Below are 25,894 nucleotides of genomic sequence, written 5' to 3'. Positions count from 1 at the left end.
CCATCCCTGATGTTTATGATTTGGTGGTAAAAGATATATTTGTGGAATATTTGTATTATGGTCTGTCTTGGCTGTCTACCACTTACATTTTTTCTGACTTCATGCTGATTTATAGCAGGCTAGCACTGGTTATAATATAAAGAGTGGTTTCAGAGTAACAGCCGTGTTAGTCTGTATTCGCAAAAAGAAAAGGAGTACTTGTGGCACCTTAGAGACTAACCAATTTATTTGAGCATGAGCTTTTGTGAGCTACAGCTCACTTTATCGGATGCATACCGTCCACGGTATGCATCCGATGAAGTGAGCTGTAGCTCACAAAAGCTCATGCTCAAATAAATTGGTTAGTCTCTAAGGTGCCACAAGTACTCCTTTTCTTTTTGCGAATATAAAGAGTAAATGTGTTGGAGTTTAGGACCCAGAGATATTTTTCAGACTTACAGGCTGTGACAGCTGACTGAAAATCAATGAAGCGTACTTTAAAAAGCTTCCTAGTGATGCAAGATTAGGCTTGGAATGCACTATCCTTCTTTGCAGACACTCTTATCCTTCATGCTTTCTAGTTAGTTCATGTTAACCCATTTCTAGGCTGGACTGTGTTCGCTTGTGAAAACAAAAGCTGCCATGCTGCTGCTCCTAGATCTGACTATGGTGCCCCTCATTCTTTGCGTTAGCAACTCAGGTAAGTGCGATTTCTTCCTTTCCCATGGTCAACGTCAGAAATGCAGATCTCTGTCTGTAACACAGGTCGGTGTCTGCTTGTTGAAGTTAGGCATTAGCATTCATTCTTCTAATATTTATTCTACTTTCTTTTAAAACAACTTTGACTTGTAAAACATGGTTATACTTGTTCCTACATTTAAAAGCCTTTTAGACATGAGGCAATGAAGTTACTGGTAGATATTACTGGAGCAGAGGAGAAATGAAGAGTAACTAAAATAGCAGAGCCACTTTCTACTCAGAAAGGTGCATCTTGGGTTTAGTGCCCAATCCCACAAAATATTTGACATTTGAGAAGAAAAGTAGTGTTTTTATGAGTGTGTGAGGGAGAGAGAGAGAGAGAGAGAGAGAGAGAATGATGCTAAAGAAGAGACAATCCCCAGCATTGAGAGGAACACCTAGCCGCTCAAGTGAAAAGACAAAAGGCAAAAGGTACCGTCTGTGTATTTCTTCCAGTGCACATTATGTGTAGAAAGCTCCCTCCACCATCAATGCCAGAGCTTTTTCTATTCATTTATCAACTCTTTTGCCAGTAGGATCAGAAACCACAAACCACTATAAATGAGGAAAAGTTAACGAGGGGAGATATTAAGTGGTATGGCAAGCGTGATGAATTCATCGTACACACAATAAATGTGGTGATGAGCACTGAAACTTACACACACACGAATCAATGACATTGGAGATGGGTCTGACCTACAGCTTCTGATAATCTTGTTCATCTTTCTTCAAGGGCAACGTCGCTTCTTTCAGTGTATTCCCCACTGCTTCATCTAGTCTTGTTGTAAAAGATTCTAGCCTAAAGTCTTCTCACATTTCTTTGGGGAGATGAGATCATGGCAGAACAGACCTCACCGGAAGGACTTTTTCCCAGCTATTCAGCCTACATGTTTTCTGTACTCAGTTTTACCCCATTTCTCTTAGTTCCCTAAACAGCCTTTTTCCTTCTTTAGGGTTTTAGGGATGCCTGTTAGGCACAGCCTGGAGGAGGGGGCCCCGCAATACCTGGAGACATTTTGTAGAGAGTAGCCCTTGCACCAGGAGGAGCATGCCTGTGATTTTATGGGATGCAGACTGCTCACCCCATGCCTATGGAGGGGGCAGGGCCATAGCATTGCCTCTTCCTTGCCCCCCTCTCCTGCATTTGGGGACCAATTTATTCCCAGTGGATAACTGATGTCACCATTTACACCACAGCTGAATTTGGCCCGATCGATCTTTCGTGGCTCTGTTTCTGGGGACCCCACTTCTTTCCTTTCTGCATCTCCTCTATTGATCATGCTCTTCAAGGCTCAACATAATCCAGCTGTAAGAATCATCCCACCCAGTTTCCATTATGCCTCCCAGATCGGAGTCAGGGCCCATGTACTCTGTGACATAGGTTCTATGAAAACTGCTTCCTCTTCTCTACTGATTCTGTGGCACAGGGACATTTCTGAGCCAGCTTCAGGGGCGGGTTGTATTACATTAAATCAGGAAAGGGATAAGGGATGTTGTTCATTATTTTCCAGTTAAATCTAACACACTTCCCAGGTTTGGGATGTTTTCTGGTTTACGGCCTCCCCCAGGTTGTCCCTCTGCTGGGAGATTTTGCTGGCAATGCACCACTGCAGCATTTGTCAGGGGAAAGCTGGAGGGCTTGGCAGCTAGAGACTCTGGTCCCTGGGAACAGTGGGAGGCAGTTTGGGTTTGGGGCACTCGGATTCAATGAGGCTTTTGGCAGCGGGCATGGGAAAGGGAGTGAGCAGGCATTTGGAGGAGAGGGCTTGACATTGTAGAGGTAGAGTCTAGTCCTTACTCCAGCGTATGGTGGTGGGGCCAGCCAGCTGGGGATGAGCATGGTGAAATGCCCTGGTAGCATAGAGACAGCTACACCAGCTAAATACCACTTTCTCCCCCTCAACAGGGAGGGGAGTCATGCCGGGGCAGCAGGGAGTGCAGTGATCTGGACGGAGAGAGCTGTATGGGGAGAGAGAGACTGGTGTGTTCCAGAACTTCCTAGCTGGTGTAACAGCCCATAGGGGCTGTTACAAACTGGCAAAACTTAGAGCAGCCGAGGCTGCTCTAAATTGTACCTGTGTGTGTGTGTGCACCAAACTGGCTCCTTCGTCTCAGTGCAGAGAAGGTGGAAAAGTGGCCAAAAGCCACCTTGTTCATGTATCGTCATCCCCATCACCCCCCCCGTCAACTGTGCTCTGTCTCCTGAACCAGCTTCTCCGCTCCAGCTCCATATCCATATCCAATAATGAAGGACAGGCACAGGAGCTGGGAAGTTTCTGCTCAGAATCAGCAGTGAAACAGTCAACAGCGTTACCATGTTGCAGTGTTATTGTTAGGCTCCAGAGTCAAGAACCTACCTGAGATGAATGGGGCATTTCCCATCCTCACAGGCTCTGAAGCTGTAGATGTAGGATGAGTGTTACAGGGGTATATGTCCAGTTCCAGGCTGGGAGTAACCACAGGGGTTAGAAAATGGATTTGTTTATGTGAAAGCTCAGATCTGGGAGCATGTTTCTGCTGCAGCTGGTTCCTAGGCCTTACTTGCCCTCACCCTAGCCTTATTCCCAGCACACCCTGTCCATTGGCCTCACACACATGTATAAGCAGAGATTCCAGTCTATTCATGTGTTTGCTGCAGGGCGTTACTATCTTCCGCCTCCAGATTGCACTCTGAATGCACTGCCAGGCTCTGGGGTGGAAGGGAATCCGCTCCCTCTCCCTTTGTTTAGATGCTACCTAAGGAACGCTGGCAGGTCAAACCCGGGAGACTGCCACACCGTCTGCTTCAGTGGAATCAGCACCTTTAATCCACTGACCACTGGCTAGCCGCCCCGAAAGGACTCCCTTTTCTGTATCAGCCGCGGGGGTACGGACATTGCCCTGCTGAAATGTCTCTGATGTCTAGGGAGTATTTCCTGACAATCACAGCCCAGATGGGCCCGGCTGCAGCATGAATTCTCAGGGTGGCGCCTCCTCCCAGTCTTGTGCGCCTTACAGGAGGCCAGGCGCTTCAGCAGGTCAGCCCCCGGCCGGCCGCCCAGCCAGTGGGGCGCTCTGCAGGGGCCTGCACGCCGGGCGAGCAGAGCTCCAGCTTTCAGCTCAGGCAGTAGATCTACCGGCTCCAGGCAGGGGCGGCGAGTTCTGCCTCCACCTGGTGCCTTCGCACCGGCAATATCCAGAGCCCAGGGGCCCGGCGTCCCCCCGAGCCCACCTGCCGCCCCCCCGCGCGCCTCCCCGGGCCCTGCCCAGCCCAGCCGCTCCATGCTGCCTCCCTGCAGCAACTGCAGGGTCCTCTGCCCCCAGCCCCCCTGCCAGGGCAGACTGACTGAGCCTGCCCTTCCCCCTCACACCTTCCCTTTTCCGGCGGGACCCCCCGCCTGCAGTCGCCGCTCCTGCCCCATGCTGGCCAAGGGGCAGCCCCATCCCTCGCCCCCAGTCAGGGGCAACAGCAGGGGAGGAGGCGCACGCAGCACCCCCCGGCACCCACCCCGGGGGAGGCGAGGGAGATTCCTGGGCCCGAGAGGGGCCCTAGGAGCACATGCAGTGACAGTGGGGGGGGGGGTGAGTGTGCTGCTGGGGGGGCAGGAAAGGGGGGCTCCTCCCCCAGAGCTCGCTGCTGCTGGCAGGGAAAGGGCTGGGGGGGAGTCCTCCTCTCTGGCCCCTGTCCCGGAGCAGCCTGTCTGCCCCCCAAACTCATCCCCAGCCCTGCCCCACCCCAGAGCCCACACCCCCAGCCAGAGCTTTCACTCCCCACCGCACCCTCTGCCCCAGCCCTGAGCCCCCTCCAACACCCCAAACACCTTATCCCCAGTCCCAGCCAGAGCCCTCATCCCCCCACGCCCAACCCTCTGCCCGAGCCCCTCCAACACCCCAAACACCTTATCCCCAGTCCCAACCAGAGCCCTCATCCCCCCACACCCAACCCTCTGCCCCAGCCCTGAGCCCCCTCCAACACCCCAAACACCTTATCCCCAGTCCCAGCCAGAGCCCTCATCCCCCCACGCCCAACCCTCTGCCCCAGCCCTGAGCCCCCTCCAACACCCCAAACACCTTATCCCCAGTCCCAGCCAGAGCCCTCATCCCCCCACGCCCAACCCTCTGCCCAAGCCCCTCCAACACCCCAAACACCTTATCCCCAGTCCCAGCCAGAGCCCTCATCCCCCCACGCCCAACCCTCTGCCCCAGCCCTGAGCCCCCTCCAACACCCCAAACACCTTATCCCCAGTCCCAGCCAGAGCCCTCATCCCCCCACGCCCAACCCTCTGCCCCAGCCCTGAGCCCCCTCCAACACCCCAAACACCTTATCCCCAGTCCCAGCCAGAGCCCTCATCCCCCCACGCCCAACCCTCTGCCCAAGCCCCTCCAACACCCCAAACACCTTATCCCCAGTCCCAGCCAGAGCCCTCATCCCCCCACGCCCAACCCTCTGCCCCAGCCCTGAGCCCCCTCCAACACCCCAAACACCTTATCCCCAGTCCCAGCCAGAGCCCTCATCCCCCCACGCCCAACCCTCTGCCCCAGCCCTGAGCCCCCTCCAACACCCCAAACACCTTATCCCCAGTCCCAGCCAGAGCCCTCATCCTCCCACACCCAACCCTCTGCCCGAGCCCCTCCAACACCCCAAACACCTTATCCCCAGTCCCAGCCAGAGCCCTCATCCCCCCACGCCCAACCCTCTGCCCAAGCCCCTCCAACACCCCAAACACCTTATCCCCAGTCCCAGCCAGAGCCCTCATCCCCCCACGCCCAACCCTCTGCCCCAGCCCTGAGCCCCCTCCAACACCCCAAACACCTTATCCCCAGTCCCAGCCAGAGCCCTCATCCCCCCACGCCCAACCCTCTGCCCCAGCCCTGAGCCCCCTCCAACACCCCAAACACCTTATCCCCAGTCCCAGCCAGAGCCCTCATCCCCCCACGCCCAACCCTCTGCCCCAGCCCTGAGCCCCCTCCAACACCCCAAACACCTTATCCCCAGTCCCAGCCAGAGCCCTCATCCCCCCACGCCCAACCCTCTGCCCAAGCCCCTCCAACACCCCAAACACCTTATCCCCAGTCCCAGCCAGAGCCCTCATCCTCCCACACCCAACCCTCTGCCCGAGCCCCTCCAACACCCCAAACACCTTATCCCCAGTCCCAACCAGAGCCCTCATCCCCCCACACCCAACCCTCTGCCCGAGCCCCTCCAACACCCCAAACACCTTATCCCCAGTCCCAGCCAGAGCCCTCATCCCCCCACACCCAACCCTCTGCCCGAGCCCCTCCAACACCCCAAACACCTTATCCCCAGTCCCAACCAGAGCCCTCATCCCCCCACACCCAACCCTCTGCCCCAGCCCTGAGCCCCCTCCAACACCCCAAACACCTTATCCCCAGTCCCAGCCAGAGCCCTCATCCCCCCACACCCCAACCCTCTGCCCCAGCCCTGAGCCTCTCTAACCCCTGAAACCCCCCAGCCCCAGACAGACCCCTCATCCCCCCACACTCCTACTCTCACTCTGAGCCCCTCCCACACCACAAACCCCTCATCTCCAGCCCCAGCCAGAGCCCTCATCCCCCCACACTCCAACCCTGAGCCCCCTCCAACACCACAAACCCCTCATCTCCAGCCCCAGACAGAGCCCTCATCCCCCTGCCCTCCAACCCTCTACCCCAGCCCTGAGCCTCTCTAACCCCCGAAACCCCCCAGCCCCAGACAGAGCCCTCACCCCGCCACACTCCTACTCTCACCCTGAGCCCCTCCCACACCCCAAACCCCTCATTCCCAGCCTCAGACAGAGCCCTCAGCCCCTACACCCCTACTCTTGCCCTGAGCCCCTCCTATCCCCCAAACCTCTCATCTGCAGCCATACCCCACAGTCCTCACCCTGCACCCACTCCCTTCGTACCCCCTCCCATCCCCAAACCCCAATCCCCTGCCCCAGCTTAGGGCCTGCACCCCAGACCTCATCCCCCACCCAAACTCCCTCCCAGAGCCTTGGGCAGGTGGGGAGAGGAGTTGGGGGGGCAGAGTTTGGGCAGGGGCGGGTTCTGGGCACCACCAAAATTTCTACAAACCTGCCACCCCTGCCCAGGTTCAGTTCCGAGTGCTGCATTACACCTATACTCAGGGTTGCCCAGTGACTGCTCCTTCCCAATGCTTGTGGGCCCCCAAAGCAGGAAGGGAGCAGGCAAAGCAAAGCCCTGCTCCTCTCTGCAGCCCACAGACCTGGACAGGCATGAGCAGGGAGATCCAGCAACACCAGCCAGAGGGCTGGTGCAGCATGAGTTCAGGGTGGGATTTTACCACATGCGTCTTCAAGAGGAAAAGGAAACACCAGTCTCTCCTTCAAGTGCTGTCTGTGTGACTACCAACTTCTCCTGGAGAAATGGGGTGGCCTGGGGCTGGAAGGCAGATGGCAGCTCAAAGGGCTGGAGACACAGCTGGGAGAGGGATGCAAAGTAGTGGAGAGCCCAAACTTCCAAGCGCCGTGTAGAATGGATGGATCTAACCTTCCCCCAGAGCATGGTTACTTCCTGGGTCAGGGTCCTTCATAGAGTTTCTGCCCCCTGGTCAGGAGAAGTATGTCCACACTGGGGATCAGAACACAGTGGGGAGGAGGTGATGGAAATGGTAGCTTCCTGCATAGCAGATTCATCACAAAACACAACCATGCAATCACCGTTCCCTCTAAGCTGTGGGCCTGTGCGCATGCACACAGATCCTAAACCCTGCGCACATGGTGAAACACCACGCACACAAAAATTTGCACAGAAGCACAACAATATGCACAGAAGAAATTTGTTGCACACACGGCCTGTCAAAAATTAGAGGGAACATTGCATGCCATACATCACTCCATGTATGCACTCAGTTTCAAAAGGTCCATGTGAGCAAAATGAGACTGAGACTCTGTAAAGAGCATGTCCTACTTACAGCTGATCAAACGCCTCTATGACGTAGATCAGTCTACCTGGAGTACAAGGTGACCAGGGAGCCCCCAACTCATGTATTACAAAAAAGTGTGATTTCTTCCCGAGGCAACGTATTGATTTGGATTTTCACTGCTTTAAAATGCGAGGCCCATCTGGTGTTCTGGCACCCTTGATGATCTTTTAAAAATATACTAATAAACAATAAACACCTAATCAAATCAGGATAACCCAATGACAGACTAAATATAACAAAATCCCCATTTGAGCTTACTAATTGTACTTCTCTCCTTCTGTGGCTCAATTGAGAGACTGTAAATTTAATCCCTATCTGGCAAGGTTTTGCCTGAGGCAGATTTTCCTGTTTTCATTGATGATGGTTATCTTTTCTCTTACTCTTTTCAACTCACAGGACACCTTGCGTTGCACTTTCACATACACCCACATTCTCTTTGTCTCCTTTTAGCTGTTGCTGGGCTCAGTTTGATTGCTGAAAACGAAGATGCCCTCCTGAGACACTTATTTCATGGGTACCAGAAATGGGTCCGACCTGTTGAATACTCCAACGATACAATAAAAGTCCTTTTTGGCTTAAAGATATCTCAGCTTGTGGATGTGGTAAGTAAGCTGTAAGACCTTTAACAAAGAGAAAACCTACACCTGCAAACTCATGTTGTGGTAAACAATTTTTTAATGTTTGTATCATTTTTCATGGCAAATTTTAGGCGACTAGGATCTGGAAGAGCTTAGTTCATTAACCTTTCATCTTATGATACGGGATGCATAATGGAGTTGTCAGATAGTTGCATGTCAATTGTTGGATAGAGATATGACAACTTACCCTCTCCGATCCCGGTCTACCCAATTTCTGCTCCTAGGATGATGTTGCATCTTGCTACTCTGTAACAAGCATGAAAGACCCTCCTCCAATATTGTCTCACTGTTTCTTTGTATTCCCCCTTTGGTCTGTCTGTATCTATCTCTTGTGTTGTGCACAGATTGTAAACTCCTTGGGGCAAGGGAACATTTTTTTATTCTGTGCTTGTATATCACTTAGTGTAATGAGGCTGTAGTCCGTGATTGGGGCTCTTAGATACTATGGGTTGTACAAATAATAAATAGTAATAAAGTGTGCTAGGCACTTCACAAGCAGAGAGTAATAGATAATCCCTGCTCTGATGAGTTTACCATCTAATAGAAAGACATCCTAGGGGAGGAGAATGGAATAGAGCTTACAAATGAGGTTGCTCTTCATGTTATGAAGTGAATCTTAACGTTGGTTGACATTTTTTGAATTTAAATGAAATTTCTAACGTCTAAATTTTGAAATTAAAAAGAAATTAGGAAAAATTTCATCAAACTTTTCCCAATTTCCTCCTGCCCATTTTCCAACTCTCCTGCTGGCTGATGTTTTTCAATTTTCAAAATTTCAACATTTTGAAACTTTAAAAAAAGGGGAAAGTGAATTAAAAAAATCCCTCCTCTTTTTCAACCAGTTTAATGAAATATCACCACCAGCAACCCTCAAATGTTTGTAATATAAATGTTGGGCACAACTCATGTCTGGACACAGCTGGCAACCAAAATAAGAAGCCAGACGTGAAGCAGAAACTATTTTTTCACCCTAAAAATTATTTTTCTGCCCATCCATAAAACACTGTAATGCACGAGTGAGTTTGCAGCATGCTGGAGAACCTCAACATGCATGGGAGCATGGTTCCAGAATTACTTCTTCATAGTAGCTGCTGGAAAGTCCAAGAAATGAGCCCACTGGATCACATTTATGCCCACATCTTCTTAGACACCCTCATTCTCCGCCTACATCCCCATGGTCCTATAGTTAGGTGCAGTTGTGCAAGGGAGTTCTCTGATTTATTCCCTCTCAGCACAGAGCGCTGCACTAGTACTTAACTCCACTGGCCTAGGCCCACTTGCTTGTACTAGAATCTAAAATAAAGGTAGTTCAGACTGTGGCTAATTTTTTCCTCTCCTGCTATTTCAAAGTAAGCAGCACAGTCCACAGAACCCTTTGCTTTCTAAAGCTGGTGTTCATGCACATTTTGCTTCAATTTCTGTAGAAGAAAATTCTTTCCCAGAGTTGCATTCATGTGTTACTAGGAGCCTCCAGGCAGTGCTTTCATTGACTTCAGTGGGAGTTGTGTGGGCTAACAGGCGGCAGGACTGGGCGCTAAGTGCTCGGGCTGCAATCCCATTGAAATTCAATGAGTTGGGCATCTGATTCCTGGGAGCGTTTTGAAAACCCCAACTGACGTTTTTAAAAGTGCTCAGAATCCAGGGGCTTCTGACGTGACCTGGGTGCTGAGCTCTTTGGAAAATCGGACCCTAATGCTATAGGTCCTCAGATTTCTAAAGGAACTGAAATCCATTCAGTCAGACATCAGTATGGGAACCATTTATTTGGATATTTTTAATTTCAATTTTCTTGTCTCCCTAGGATGAAAAGAATCAGCTGATGACAACAAATGTGTGGCTGAAACAGGTAAAACAGACCATTACATTACATGTTGAGTTGTTTGGTGGCAGGGGGGAATACCAGGCAAGCAGACCTCGCTCCCCTCTCTCTGTAGTTGGAGTCACCATTTGATCAGGACAGTAATGGGGTTCTTACCCTCCAGGACTGAATAAGGCCAGCGTGGCTCTTCATGAAGTTTTTGTTTCCCTGCTCTGATACTCAAATCACCCCAAAGAGGCTTCTGAGGAATGGAGATTCTGGACCACATGGCTGCCTGTTTTCCAGCATTTGACTACAAGCTGGCAAACACAATCATGTGATCTTCCTTTTCCGTCCTGCACTTATGCCAGCTGTCTGTTAGAACAACCTCCTACTCCGCTGCAGAGAACTGAGCCAGGCCTCAGTGCGCAGTGTAGCAGCCCTGAGGGACTATTATGTCTCACTCTTAGAAGGCATTAGAGTGGTTGGCACTATCCTCTAGTCATGGGGTCCCTTTCTCAGCAAGATCAAACAGAGGTGCAAAAAACAAACAGTCGACAGATTTCCAAAGTAATTACAATGCCTGGGATTTAAATTCATCATCCTTTTATAATGTGCTTGTCCTGGGGGGACATTGTTCACTGGAATGACATATCATATACAAACTGAACCAAAGAGCTTGTCATAAATATAAAGGGAAGGGTAAACCCCTTTGAAATCCCTCCTGGCCAGGGGAAAGCTCCTCTCACCTGTAAAGGGTTAAGAAGCTAAAGGTAACCTCGCTGGCACCTGACCAAAATGACCAATGAGGAGACAAGATACGTTCAAAAGCTGGGAGGAGGGAGAAAAACAAAGGGTCTGCGTCTGTCTGTATGCTGCTTTTGCCGGGGACAGAACAGGAATGGAGTCTTAGAACTTTTAGTAAGTAATCTAGCTAGGTATGTGTTAGATTATGATTTCTTTAAATGGCTGAGAAAAGAATTGTGCTGAATAGAATAACTATTTCTGTCTGTGTATCTTTTTGTAACTTAAGGTTTTGCCTAGAGGGGTTCTCTATGTTTTTGAATCTAATTACCTTGTAAGATATCTACCATCCTGATTTTACAGGGGGAATTTCTTTATTTCTATTTACTTCTATTTTTATTAAAAGTCTTCTTGTAAGAAAACTGAATGCTTTTTCATTGTTCTCAGATCCAAGGGTTTGGGTCTGTGGTCACCTATGCAAATTGGTGAGGCTTTTTATCCAACATTTCCCAGGAAAGGGAGGGTGCAAGTGTTGGGAGGATTGTTCATTTTTCTTAAGATCCAAGGGTCTGGGTCTGTAGTCACCTAGGCAAATTGGTGAGGCTTTTTACCAAACCTTGTCCAGGAAGTGGGGTGCAAGGTTTTGGGAAGTATTTTGGGGGGAAAGACGCGTCCAAACAGCTCTTCCCCAGTAACCAGTATTAGTTTGGTGGTGGTAGCGGCCAATCCAAGGACAATGGGTGGAATATTTTGTACCTTGGGGAATTTTTGACCTAAGCTGGTAAAGATAAGCTTAGGAGGTTTTTCATGCAGGTCCCCACATCTGTACCCTAGAGTTCAGAGTGGGGGAGGAACCTTGACAGAGATATACGTTTAACCATTATTTACCCACCTACTCCTTAACTCCCAAAGAACTTAGTGTTTTGTTTAGTCAATTTTATTGGTTCATAGACATCATGACAATTATAACTAGTATCCAATCCATTACTGCATCCTGTAAACGTAAGTAGCACCTGGCTCCAGTGAGAGTTAAAGCAGCTGTGTGATTAGTGTAATTTAAGCAACTGGCATAGAGTTTCAGATAGAAACTCTATAACTTTCAGTTCTTTGATTTGCTGGTTGAGGACTATTTGATTGCTGAAGAATTTCTAAGTGCTAATGTTGAGATTGAAAACAATAAAGATCAAGTAACAGCCTTCAAATAGGATGAATGGGGGCAAACAACCTAATTAGTTTTAAGACAGAGCTTGATAAATTTATGAACAGGATTATATGATAGGGTTGCCTGCAGTAGCATTGGTCTGGACTTAATGACCTAGGAAGTCCCTTCCTGGCCTATGTCCTATGTTCCTAAGTGAACAGAAAATAAGTGGGAAATCTAGTCGAGTTTTCACACATGGATACTTTGGGCATCTCATTCCAACAGTTGGATGCTCAGGTTGGCACATAGGTGCACAAACTGGACATTCAGATGATGTGAGCATCCAATGTTGGGATTTGGATATCCCATTAAGGTTTGAAAGATTGGGATCCACATGTCATACGATCCATGGCTGTTGCTATTAGTTTTAAAAAGGGCAAAATGAGATCACAAATTTTAACAGGGCAAATGTTGATAACATTAAGGTAAATTAAATGATCAATTGGGATGGTGGAAAGTGAAAAAAAAAATCAATCAGATACTATACTGCTGAGGTTACAGGGACTGCAAACATGTGGATAGGTAGTTCTGGCCAACACATTAGACGTCGGGGCAAAGGGTTATTATAAAGGTACCATTTCTGGTCAGTTTTGACTCTCCTTTGCTGAGCTAGTTCTTGGGTGTATCAGGGGAGTTGCTTAGACTTCTTGTTGAAAATTGTGACATAAGAAGATATGGATTCTGACGTGGTCTGTCTGGTTAAACGCTGCAAGGACATTCTGTGACTTTTAGTTGACTGCCAGAAAGGTATCAGTGAGAAGAACCAGGATTCAGGAAGGAGTGTGAAAGTCAGGCACTTTTTGGTAAAATTATAGAAATTAGAGCTGGAAAAGGCCAACAGATCATCTTGTCTGTAACCTTCATTTGTATCAGGCCTGGGTCCAGTGGGCAATAACAATAGCATTTATAGCTAGTATGTGCTTGGGCTAACTTTCTGAGTGTCGGGTGCTGCCTCTAGAGAATCATACACGTGATGTAACAAGCAAAATACAACCCCTAGAAGTAAGGGTCAGACACAGCCCTCTGACAGATCAAAGGGAAGAGAATGGATCTGGGGTCACAGAGGGGCTTTAAAATGACAGTGGCAAAGAGCAATGTGCCTCCCACATCACATTTATCCTAGGTGTTTGCAGCAGGTGCCAGGAGAGTCTATACCACTGAAAAATCCCTGGTGTTCATGTGAGCTGTTCACCGTGCAAGTCCCCAGGCTGTATGTATTAGCACTTGTACCATGATGCACAACTGTTCACATGGGCAGCAGGTATTAAAGGCCAGGGGAGGCTGAGCCTCCCCAAACAGCTCTGTGTTTGGGGAGGCTCCACCTCCAGGGAAGCAGGAGGGGGCCCTGGGTGGCTGGAGGGTGAGTTGGGGCAGCAGCCTCCCAGCTGCGCCAGGAGGAGGGGTGGGGCAGAACCTGGGGGGAGAAGACGACAGTCCGGCTGCGGCAACAATCGCTGCAGCTTTGTATCCAGGAGCAAAACTTTTTGCATCCATGTGGGACGGGGGACTGGGTTGGGGATGACTGCGGGAAGCCGGGCTGGGAAGGGAAAATGGAGGGCAGGCAGAGGTAGTCAAGGACAGCTTGGGGGGAAGGAGCCAAGCGGAGGGGTGGGGGCGCAGAGCTGGGAAGACCGCTGAGGGGAAGACTCGAGATTGGACTCAGGATCCAGCCACTGCTGGTCCAACATCTGCCGCAAAGGCACTGGCAGTCCCCGCTGGGTGCCGGCCAGGCTTTGTTGGGGTCTGCCAGGGAGGAGAAGGGCAGGGTAGGTCTGGGGGAAGGGAGGGTGTTTTGGTGACAGCACTGGCCTGGTGGGGGCATATTTTAGGCTATTTTGTGTAACCCTCCTGCCCGTCAGAGTTGGCAGCGACAAGGACCGGGTTCAGTATCTAGGGGTTCCGTTTCAATAACGACGCAAACCGGCTCGAGCCCCCACCCAGTGACCTCGGACAATTACATACCACCCCCCTGGGCGCCTCTAAGAGGCGATACTTCCCCTCTCGCAAGCACAGAGTCCAAGTGTAGCAAAAGCCTTTTAATAAAGGAGGGAAACTATGCAGCATTATGTTGGGGAAACACCACAAACAGGATTCATAACACCAACCATGAGCAAAAGACCCACACCCAAGTAAGTCTGGCAGTGTCCTTTTCCACTCAGGGTCTTGAGTCCAGCAACCCAATAGTCACCCCGCCTCCCCCCAGTTTCTGTCCTTGGTCAGTGCAGCCCCCCAGGGTCAGAAGTTCATCTGCAGAATTTACCTCCCAGCCTTGGTGGAAGTGGAGGGAGGTATGGGGGGCATCTTACATGCTCTGCTGCTCGGGTCTACGGCCTAGTGCCACCCCTCTCCATGGGGTTCTGCTGCAGTCTTCACCACCAGCCGCCCGGCTATCTGCTCCGCTCTCCATGCTAGCCATCCTGCTGTCCGCTCACCAACTTGTCTTCAGCCCCCCCCCCCCCACAGCTCTCAACAACTTCAGCTCTTTCGTGATTTCAGCTCTCAGTGATTTTTAGCTGGTAGCAGGGGAGCCTCAGTGCTGGTGCGCCACTAGTCCAAGGTCAGTCTGATGCTTAGACCTGGGCACCAGCGATTTCAGCTCTGCAGCATGTCACAAGACTCCTAATGCAGCCAAACTTAGCTCTGTCGTTACACCATGGAGGGGGTCAAAGTGGTGTTTAGGACCCTCAGAAGGGGACTCGCGTACCTGTCCCCAGCCTCTCTCAAGTCACTGGGACCCATGTCCCTTGCCTAGCGAGTGTTACTTAGTTGAGGGCAAGTCCCTCTGTCATAAAATACCAAGTACAGTTCTACTGTCCTTGATTCAGATAACCAGGATAACAACCCTTTATTACTCCTGCCCCAATAATAGAGAGACTGGGGATCCTACAGCAGCCAAAGTGACCATTTGGGCAAGCAGTCCATCATCCTAGGCAGCGTGGGTGTGCCCATGCGAACATGAGTGCCCATGCAAACGAGATCAGCCCCTGAAGTCCTTTTCCACAGCTCACCACCAGATGTCAGGGTAGAGCTCATTCTGACTCTGCTTACATTTGATTTGGGGCTGGTGGCTGTTCTTTGGGGTTATGTGACTGATCTCATTAGGGGATTATCACTGGTATTTGGAGATGGTTTGGGGGTGATGGGATGATTGTAGGCTAGTAGTTGTGGGGTGTGGATGTGTTGCTGTTGGGACTGTTGTACAGGGAATAGTGATGGAGTCTCACCAGAGGATTTATTTATGTTCACTAATAATAATCCTTGACCTGCTGCTTACAAACAGTGAAGAATTGGTAGGGGAAGTAGAAGTGGGTGGCAACCTAGGCAGCAGTGACCATGAGATGGTTGAGTTCAGGATCCTGAAAAAAGGAAGAAAGGAGAGTAGCAAAATATGGATCCCGGACTTCAGAAAAGCAGACTTAGACTCCCTTAAAGAACTGATGGGCAGTATCCCCTGGGAGGCTAGTAGGAGGGGGCAAGGAGTCCAGGAGAGCTGGCTGTATTTTAAAGAAGCCTTATTGAGGGTGTAGGAACAAACCATCCCGAAGTGCAGAAAGAATAGCAAATATGGCAGGCAACCAACTTGGCTTAACAGAGAAATCTTCGGTGAGCTTAAACTCAGCAAGGAAGCTTACAAGAAGTGGAAATTTGGACAGATGACTAGGGAGGAGTATAAAAATATTGCTCGAGTGTGCAGGGGTTTAATCAGGAAGGCCAAAACAGAACTGGAGTTGCAGCTAGCAAGGGATGTGAAGGGTAACAAGAAGGGTTTCTACAGGTATGTTAGCAACAAGAAGGTGATCAGAGAAAGTGTGGGCCCCTTACTTAATGGGGGAAGCAACCTAGTGACAGATGATGTAGAAAAAGCTGAAGTACTCAATGCTTTTTTTGCCTTGGTCGTCACAGACAAGGTCAGCTCCCAGACTGCTGCACTGGGCAACACAGCATGGGGAGTAGGTGAGCAGCCCTCAGTGGTGAAAGAACAGGTTCAGGACTATTTAGAAACGCTGGACATGCACAAGTCCATGGATCTGATCTAATGCATCCGAGGGTGCTGAGGGAGTTGGCTGATGTGATTGCAGAGCCATTGGCCATTATCTTTGAAAATTCGTGGCGATTGGAAAAAGGCAAATATTTTAAAAAAGGGAAGAAAGAGAACCTGGGGACCTACAGACCGTTCAGCCTCACTTCAGTCCCCGGCAAAATCATGGAGCAGGTCCTCAAGGAATCCATTTTGAAGCACTTGAAGGTGAGGAAGGTGATCAGGAACAGTCAACATGGATTCACCAAGGGCAAGTCATGCCTGACCAACCTGATTGCCTTCTATGATGAGATAACTGGCTCTGTGGATATAGGGAAAGCAGTGGATGTGATATATCATGACTTTAGCAAAGCTTTTGATACAGTCTCCCACAGTATTCTTGACAGCAAGTTAAAAATGTATGGATTGGATGACTGGACTATAAGGTGGATAGAAAGCTGGCCAGATTGTCGGGCTCAACAGGTAGTGATCAACAGCTCAATGTCTAGTTGGCAGCCAGTATCAAGCGGAGTGTCCCAGGGGTCAGTCCTGGGACCAGTTTTGTTCAACATCTTCATTAATCATGATGGGATTAATTGCACCCTCAGCAAATTTGCAGAGGATACTAAACTGGGAGGAGAGGTAGATACGATGGAGGGTAGGGATAGGGTCCAGAGTGAACTAGACAAATTAGAGGATTGGGCAAAAAGAAATCTGATGGGGTTCAACAAGGACAAGTGCAGAGTTCTGCACTTAGGAAGGAAGAATCCCATGCACCTCTACAGGCTGGGGACCGACTGGCTAAGCAGCAGTTCTGCAGAAAAGGACCTGGGGATTACAGTGGATGAGAAGCTGGATCTGAGTCAGCAGTGTGCCCTTGTTGCCAAGAAGGTCAATGGCATATTGGACTGTATTAGTAGGAGCATTGCCAGCAGATCGAGGGAAGTGATTATTTCCCTCTATTCAGCACTGTTGAGGCCACACCTGGAGTATTCCATCCAGTTTTGGTCCCCCCACTACAGAAGGGATGTGGATAAATTGGAGGGCAATGAAAATGATTAAGAGGCTGGAGCCACATGACTTATGAGGAGAGGCTGAGGGAACTGGGGTTATTTAGTCTGCTGAAGAGAAGAATGAGGGGGGATTTGATAGCAGCCTTCAACTACCTGAAGGGGGGTTCCAAAGAGGATGGAGCTAGGCTGTTCTCAGTGGTGGCAGATGACAGAACAAGAAGCAATGGTCTCAAGTTGCAGTGTGGGCGGTCTAGGTTGGATATTAGGAAACACTATTTCATTAGGAGGGTGGTGAAGCACTGGAATGGTTCCCTAGGGAGGTGGTGGGAATCTCCATCCTTAGAGGTTTTTAAGGCCCTGCTTGACAAAGCCCTGACTGGGATGAGTTAATTGGTGTTGGTCCTGTTTTGAGCAGGGGATTGGACTAGATGACCCCTCAGGTCTCTTCCAACCCTGATATTCTATGATTCTATGCTCCATCACTGACCATTTTAAAATCAAGATCTAAAAGATCTGCTGTGGGAATTATTTTGTGTTATGCAGAGTCAGACTCACTAGATGATCACCATGGTCCCTTCTGGCCTTGGAGTCTATGGATAAGAAGGTAAGGCTCCAAAAAGAGCTTCAACTGGTGCATGAGTAACATGTGAAAGAGGGACATACAAGCCTTGGGGGATTATCATGAGAATTTTCATATATCCACAGCTGTGGGTTTATAAAGCCATGAGCACACAGTAAACCATGTAATCATTATTTAGGTCACTGGTTAATGCTGAGTTTAAGACTGTAGTCTCTGTAGAGCAGGGAACTGTCTCTATGTACAGCACAATAGGGCCCTGATCTCCGTTAGGACCAATAGGTGCTACTGTAATACAAATGCATAAATAATAACAGCTGTAATGGATCCCCACTGGGAACTGAGCTATGGTGTTTGCATGCTCAAGTACCTTTGGATACGTGCCTAGTTTTTTGACAGGTTGCCTGGAAATACCTTTTAAAAAAAAAAGCGGATCTTGGCTGGTTACTAGGGTATCAGCTTACCCGTGGCCTGGGGAAGGAAGGGGAGAGGGAATTCTTCAGCGTTGAGACATTGCACTACAAGTTCCAGATGCCGCCTTCAGGTAGTGAAGTTACAGAAACTGCAGTTTATTCTGCCTGATCCTCCCAAAGGCCAATGAGAAGAAACTCCTTTGGTGATATAATGGGGAAGGGGCTGGGTGGTATCTGAGAAACAAAAATTCTGAAGCAGCTCTAGGGCTTGCACGAGTCCCAGGTGGATGGGAAAGGCAGCTGGATGGATACCCATGGGGAAGAGCTGAAAGTTAGGATCTCTGTGGTTGGTAAATGTGTATTAGAGAAAATGATCCACAGAAACACAGACAGTAGGAGACTGGAAATAAGCAAAGGTTCCCCTGGGCCCAACTGTAGGAGATGCCACACCCATTCTTTCTAGGGGGCCTGTCACGGTGCAGGACTCACCCCTGTGGTACCTCCTGCTGGTCTCTCAGGGAATTAGCTCTTCCAGCCTCCGGAGCGCCCTCTGCAGGCCACTTGCTCCGCTTGCCACTGCCCCCCCATACCCCAGGGCCCCTTTCTTTGGGGTGCTGCCTCCTGGCAGTGCCCCACAGTCTCTGGGTCTCCCCCTCCAGGGGAACCCCCAACCCCCACCTCACCTCTGTATATGGCTACTGCCCAGTCACCATCTAGCCCCCATTCACTGGGGCAGACTGCAGCATATAAGCCAATCATCACAGACATGGAGAGGTTTGGACCTGCTGCCTCTGCTTACAGGTGAGCTTACCCCTGCAACCCCAGTACCCTGTCTTAGGCCATCTGCCAGGCCTGCAGCCTGGGGCTTTTTCAGTCTGGAGCTTCCCAGCTCCTCTGGCCTTCCCCAGCCCTGCTTCACCTTAGGTACCCAGGTATGCTCCCCAGCAGCCAGGCCCATCTCCCTCTAAAGGCAGAAAGAGAGTCTACTCCTGGCCCACTGCCCTTTTCTAAGTGCCAGCTGAGGCCTGATCGGGGCATGGCCACAGCTGAGTTTGCTTCCCCCAATCAGCCCGGGAACCGCTTGCTCCCAGCCACAGCCCTCTCCTGGGCTGTTTTAAGCCCTTTAAGGCTGGAGTGGGTGACCACCCTTCTACAGGGCCCATTGACTGTTCTGCCCTGGGGTCCAGAATTGCTGTCAGCAGCCCTGGCTCCAGGGCTGGAGGCACTCAGGCGGCCTGGGGCAGGGGAAGGGGAAGGCTGGCGGCCGCAGGAGGGGTGGGGCCTCAGGTAGAAGGGGCAGGCCAGGCGGCGGGTTAGCCTCCCCAAGCCCACAGTTCATCTGCCACCCATGACTGTTCACCTTGCAGACACAAAATGGCACCTTAGCACAGGGAGATATCGGTGCAGGTCGGGGAGTGCGATGTCACAGACCGCAGTTGTGCGGAGGCCTGTTTTACTACAGGGACTGGCCCAGGTTCCCTCCTGCATCAAGGACGGTTGGGGAGCAAGTTATGTCTCCTGGATTCTATTGGTACATTGGCACAGGTCCCAGCCCACTGGTGTGAATTAGAGCAGGCTAGGGACTGCTCTAATTTATGCCAGCTGGCAGTGTTCTCTGTGCGGCTAAATGTCACTTGAGGATTGGCATCATGCAGGCACCTGCGCAGCATAAGAGATGGCACATATGTAGCTGCAGGAGCACACAAGAGCATAAACTGGGACTCTGATCATAATTCCCTGCTTCCCCCTTGCTCTGCGGAGGAGTGAGTTACGTCACTCCTTTTTGTGGAGCAGCTCACTCATCCCGTGCACCCGACCAGGTTCTCTGGCCAACCAGTAGGAAAATAGAGACAGGTCTCCTCTCATTCCCTTCCCCTTTCCATTCCCTTCCCTGCCCATTTGCTCATCGGGAGGAGTATTGGGTGAACAGTTCCTCCTGTCCCCTCCCAGCAGATTCCCAAGGGTGGATTCAACATCACTTGGAGTCTACATCAAGATTGTATGTCCTTCCAAAATAAAGCACTTGGTCAGTGGGCTTGGTGCAAGAATCATTGGGGGAGGTTCTTTGGCTTGTGCTATGCAGCAGGTCAGACGAGATGGTCATCATGGTCCCTTCTGGCCACAAAACCAGTGAATCTATGTGTTTGTACAGCGATTAACGAAGTGAGACTGGCTCCAGCATGGGCCTTCGGTGGTAATGTTACACCATTGTAACCCTTCTGCCAGGCCAAGTTGATAGCAGCAAGGGCCGGGTTCAGTACACAGGGATTCCCTCTCATCAAAGCAAATGCAAAAGTGGCTCGAGCCCCCACCCAGTGACCTGGGAAAATCTTACACACCCCCTGGGCGCCTCAAAGAGGCAATACTTCCCCTCTTGCAAGCACAGAGTCTCGGTGTAGCAGAGAATCTTTAATAACATGAGGTAAATGACATCAGCATTAAATTGGGGAAACACCACAACTAGTGTTCATTAACCAAACCATGAGCAAAGACCCACCCCAGCAAATTGGGCCACATCCTTTCCCTCAGGTTCTTGAGTCCCAGAACCCAAACGTCTCTTGAGTCCAGCAATCCACAAATCACCCAAAGTCCAAAAAGTCCAGCCCCAGAGTTCAAAAGTTCATCTGCATAGTGTTACTCCCCACTCTGGCTAAAATGTGCCTGCCTGTGGGGGAAAGAGGTAAGGGGCACCTTACGTGTCCTGAAGCTGACTGCCCCACAGGGCTCCGCTCTACTCTCTGACTCACGAACACTCCGCCAGCCTATCCACGAACAGTACCCCTGCAGGCTAGATCTTCTGGCTCCCCACTACTTGACACAGTGCTCCCAGCTCTCAGTAATTTCAGCTCATAGTAGCAGGAGCCTTAGTGCTGGTGCACCATAAGGCCAAAGTGAATTCAGCACAGTACCTGTAGCAAGACTCTTAATAGACCCAAAATTAGCTCTGACGTTCCACAGTGGAGAGAGACAAAGGTGCAATTGGTGTTTCAGACCCTCACAAAGGCACCTACACTACCAAGTACTAATACCTGTCTCAAGCCTCTCTCAATTCACAGAGTTTTGGAACCCATGTCCCTTGCCTAGCGAGTGCTACTTAGTTGATGGTGAGTCCCTCCATCATAACAAAAGGCCAAGTACAGTTCCAAGTACAGTTCCCATAATCAGAGTAATAACAATTTATTCTTCCCGCCCCAATAACAGAGACACTGGGGATCCCACAACAGCCAAAGTGACCATTTGGGCAGTTATGGCCTCATTCTAGGTGGGGTGGGTGTGCCTATGCAAATGAGATCAGCCCCTGAAGTTCTTTTCCACAACTTGCCACACCTCACCACCAGATGTCAGGGTGGAGCTCATCCTGACTCTGCTTACACCATAATACAAATTATTATTAATAGTAATGATGGGCAGCAAATATGGACATGGGTTGGCCATATAATATGGATGCAAGCAAAACAAAGGCCAATGTGATCTGGACTGCATACGCAATGGCATCACATCCCAGAGCAGGGAGGTAGCAGTCCCCCTCTATTACTCTGATAGATCCCCATCTGTAACCCTGCATTCAGCTGTGGGTCCTTATTAGCCCCAAGATAGTGACAAACTGGAGGGAGTTCAGAGAAGAACAAGAAAAACAATCTGAGTCCTGGAGGGACTAATATACAAAGCGGGCTTAGAAGGGGTAATATGTACAGCTTGGCTAAGCCATAACTGAAGGAGGACACAACAGACTACAAATCTCTGATGTGTGTAACCAGCAAGGAGGAGGAGGAATTATTAGTGCAATACCCAGGGCTGTAACTAGGAGTAATGAGATGAAACTAAGAAATGGAGCATTGAGGCTGAATAGCAAGAAGAGCTATCTGTCAGTATTAGGCTGTACGTTATTCTCCCCAGTCTTAAGTGGTGGATACTCAGGGTATGTCTTCACTACCCACCAGATCGGCGGGCAGCGATGGATCCAGCAGGGATTGATTTATCGCGTCTAGTCTAGACGCGATAAATCGACCCCTGAGCGCTCTCCTGTTGACTCCTGTACTCCAGCGCCGTGAGAGGTGCAGGCAGAGTCGACAGGGGAGCGGCCGCACTCAACTCACCGCAGTGAAGACACCACGGGAAGTTGATCTAAGTACGTCAACTTCAGCTATGTCATTCACGTAGCTGAAGTTGCGTAACTTAGATCGATCCCATGCCCCAGTGTAGAGCAGGGCTCAGTCTAGGTGGATTTGGCAGAACATCAGGCAGTGCCCATCCATCCACAGGGAGCAGCTATCAGCAGTGAGAATTACAGGCACCAGCATGAGCTGATATCACTGTAGTGGCTAAGACACTGAGTAAAAATCAGGAAACCTGGGTTCTAGTCCTGGCTCTTCCACAGACCGGTGGTGAGACCGTGGCAAATCTCTATGTTTCCCCTCCCACCCCTGGTCCACTTAGGCTGTAAGCTCTTTGGGCTAGAGACTCTTTCTCACTGTGTGTCTGTACAGCGCCCAGCACAATGCGGTGCTGATCTCCATTGGAGCATCTAGGTGCTATGGTAATATAAATGATAATTCTAATTACAGTGCATGAGAATGGATATAGCCTTAACAAGAAAGCAATAGGAAACTAATTCAATGCAGTTGTGTGACCATTGCCTTTTTTAATGTGTTGGCTAATTCTCCTTTGCATCAGTAAAACAATCTTGACGGTATTAAAGCGCATAGTTTTATTTAAAGCAATATGTTAGGTGTCCTCACTTCAGTGACCAGCATCGATACTCCGCGTAATGCAGAGGCTGCTGACTGCTACCGCTGCGGGTACCAGGTAGCCCTTTCTGAATTACTGAAGTACTGCTGCTGTATTATGGCATGGAAAAATTCACTCAAACATCTTGGAAGCATTTCCCAAGGAATGAAATCAGTAAATCCTCCCAGGCCTCCCCATTCCACCCCCCCAAATAAAATAAAGGAAAAAGTAGACAGCACAACATCCTCCTATTTGCAATCCTAGTTGATTATTACTTGTGTCGCCCTTTTGCCCTGAGTGGTTAGCCAAAATTCAGGGCCTTGCAGGGTTGTTTTCATTAGGAGGCAAAATCGGTGACACAATTTATGTATATTCTTGGTGTAATCTTGTTTATTCACAGAGTGTCCACAAGGTCCCATTTCCCTAAACACAGTTGAGGCAGACGGTAGGCAGGTTCCTTGCTCAGAAATCCCCAAGACTGACGCTCCAGGGAGCCTGTGCTCAAGCTCTGTTTCTGCTTCCTCTCAGGGTGACAATCATGACTCCTGCTGGCTTTCTCTTTCCAGCACACACAGCCTAGTCCCTGCGCTGGCAACCAGGGAAACCCTTGTTAATCTACCTGGGTTAGCTCTAGCTTGCCGTGAGACCTATTGCTTTAGGCAGAAGCCCACATTGTCTGCAGCTGCATGATTGTGCCTTCTGTTGATCCTGAAGAGGGTGCTTGGCACCCACTGGCATTAACAAGGTCAGTGATTGTCTTAGATTCTAGACCCACCTGATGGCAGCCATTAGCCCCTGTCAGCCATCATTAGTAGTTACGATTTGTATTGTGGTAGCATCCACAGACCCCAGTTGCGGACCAGCGATCCATTGTGCTAGGTGTGGTACAGGCACAGACCAAAGAGGCTGTCCCTGCCCTGAAGATTTTATCATCTAAGTGTAAGGTCAGGGTTACAGTACAGACCTATATCAGGATAACTACGGTGCTTAGGCCGGGCTGTGAAAATTACACACACCCTGAGTGACGTAGTTATATTGAACTAACCCCCTATGCGGACAGCACTAGCTCGACAGGAGAGCTTCTCCTGTCAACAGAGCTACTGCCTTTCGGGGAGGGGGATTAATTATGCCGATGAGAGAAGCTCTCCGTCGGCATAGGAGCACTTTCACTTAGGCGCTACAGTGGCCCAGCACAGTGTTTTAAGTGTGCACCTGCCCTAAGACAAGAGACAACATGTGCAGACAGACAAATAGACAGGGGAGCACAAAGACAGTAGTAGAAATTATCCAATTATCCAGTGGCTCTGTGTGCATATGACTCAGGGAGGGGCGCTGTCCCTGGGAGGAAGCATGGCCAAGGGCAGACTCAGAGTCTGCTAGGCAACACAGAGGGAGAGAGGAGAGACACTCTTTCAAGCGAGAGGACTTGTGTTGGCGTGGGGGAGGACAGCAGGTGCCCGGATGGCTGCCAGCACGCCTGCGCAGAGGAGGGGCACTGTCTGAGAGAAGGGGGCAGGGGTAGAAAGCCTGGGAAGAAGAGCTAGCCTGGCCAATAGGAAGTGAAATGCCTGCCCCTGGGAGCGTTGGAGACGGGAGAAGCCATTTTGGGAGTAGTGAGAGCTGGTATGTCCCAGGCCTGCATGCAGGGTCCCTCTGAGAACTGGCCTCTGGGGACCTGGAAGCAACATCCCTCAGCTTGGCTCTTTCCTTCTTCAAGGTGACTCCCAGTTTGTGGAGTTTTGTTGGGGAACCTCCCTCCCCCAGCCTGGCTGAGTTAGCCCCCCAGTTCCCTAGGTAAAATCAGCCACCACATGGCCAGGGCTGCCACCTGCTGGGAGTGTGTCTGAGCGCTGGGGAAGGAGACTAAAGTTAGGGTTTGTAGCAGAGTCATTGTAACCTGCACCTTGAGCCCTGCACCCCTTGGTGGTGAGGGAGTCCTGGCCTGTGGAAGGACAGGTGACATGTTAGGCACTGAAATAAGTTGTAACTTAATTTTAATTTTTGTTCCTCTCTGAGATCCTCTTAGCACTAGAGTCATCCCAGAAAGTTGTTATTTGTGTTACTGTAGTGCCTCTGAGCCCACTCATGGATCCGTTGCACTAGGCAGTTTACGAACCCAGAGCAAAAATACAGTCTCTGCCCCAAGGAATTTACAGTCTGTAAGACAAGAGACAACAGATGGATTCAGACAGACTGGGGAGTACAAGGTGGTATCAGCACCCTAATCGCTTAACCACTGTCAAGTTTTTTGTAGACAACACAGCAAAGCAGAGTTTGAAAGAGGGGTTTGAAGGAGGCAGATGAGTTAGTTTTGGGGATGCTTCTCCCTGGTGTGAGGGGCAGCATGGGAGAAAGGGTGCAGGGGCTTGTTTGAAAATTTAACAAGTGAGCAAAGGAGGCTGGCATCACAGGACAATTGGTGATGGGAGTTGAGATTTTGATGGTGAATGAGAGATGATAGGTAGGGTGGGGATTGACTGTGAAGGGCCTTGAGAGCGAAGACAAGCAGCTTATATTTGTGCAGTAGAGAAGAGTAAGCCAGTGGAGGGATGCAACTGTAAGTGGGGGAATGTACTGCTATTGTGGGAAACTTTCCTGGCTTATACACTACCCTGGGGAAATGGGCTAGCGAAAGGATCTGAGTCCTCGCTCCGACTTCCTTTACTCAGAGGCCTGCCTGATGTTGAGGGCTCCCCTTCCACTCTCCTGTGTGACAGAGTCCTCGTAACCCAAACAAGGCTGGGCCCAGGATTCCTGGGTGGCTCGACCCCCAACCCTGCTGTGGTCACCTAGGACAGGGGCTAGGTTGTCCCCACTCCGGGGTACTCTCTCTTCACTGAGGGCTTCCCTGACCCACTGATCATTAAATACAGTTCAAGCAAATACAATTTATTAAACAGCAATCAATTAAAAAAAATAAGGAAAAAATGGGAAAGGTTAAAGGAAAACCTGTCACCCTGCCCTGTGGCAGGGAATATCACAACCAGCGTCTCTGGGATATCAGGGCAGTTCACAGTCTGTTCCTCACAAGTCCCAGGCCTCCTGCCCAGGCCCTGGCTGTGCTGCAGGGATGCCGCGGGTCGGACACTTGCTCTGGTGGTGGCCACAAGCCCTCAGGCTCT

General features: G+C 50.2%; 1 protein-coding gene across 2 annotated transcripts in view; it reads left to right on the top strand.

Moving 5' to 3' along the window:
- The first annotated feature begins 561 nt into the window (after window positions 1-561).
- CHRNB3 (cholinergic receptor nicotinic beta 3 subunit) overlaps window positions 562-25,894 on the top strand; it is a 42,607-nt gene continuing 17,274 nt past the window's right edge. For both annotated transcript variants that reach the window (XM_073346322.1, XM_073346323.1), the window contains exons 1-3: window positions 562-679; window positions 8,093-8,244; window positions 10,082-10,126. In XM_073346322.1, coding sequence (XP_073202423.1) covers window positions 622-679; window positions 8,093-8,244; window positions 10,082-10,126 — 255 coding nt within the window. In that variant the 5' untranslated portion in view covers window positions 562-621. The remainder of the gene's footprint in view (window positions 680-8,092; window positions 8,245-10,081; window positions 10,127-25,894) is intronic.

Source organism: Lepidochelys kempii, chromosome 5 (assembly GCF_965140265.1).
Source record: "Lepidochelys kempii isolate rLepKem1 chromosome 5, rLepKem1.hap2, whole genome shotgun sequence".
In the NCBI taxonomy this organism is placed as follows: domain Eukaryota; kingdom Metazoa; phylum Chordata; order Testudines; family Cheloniidae; genus Lepidochelys; species Lepidochelys kempii.
This window is presented reverse-complemented; position numbering and strand designations above follow the sequence as displayed.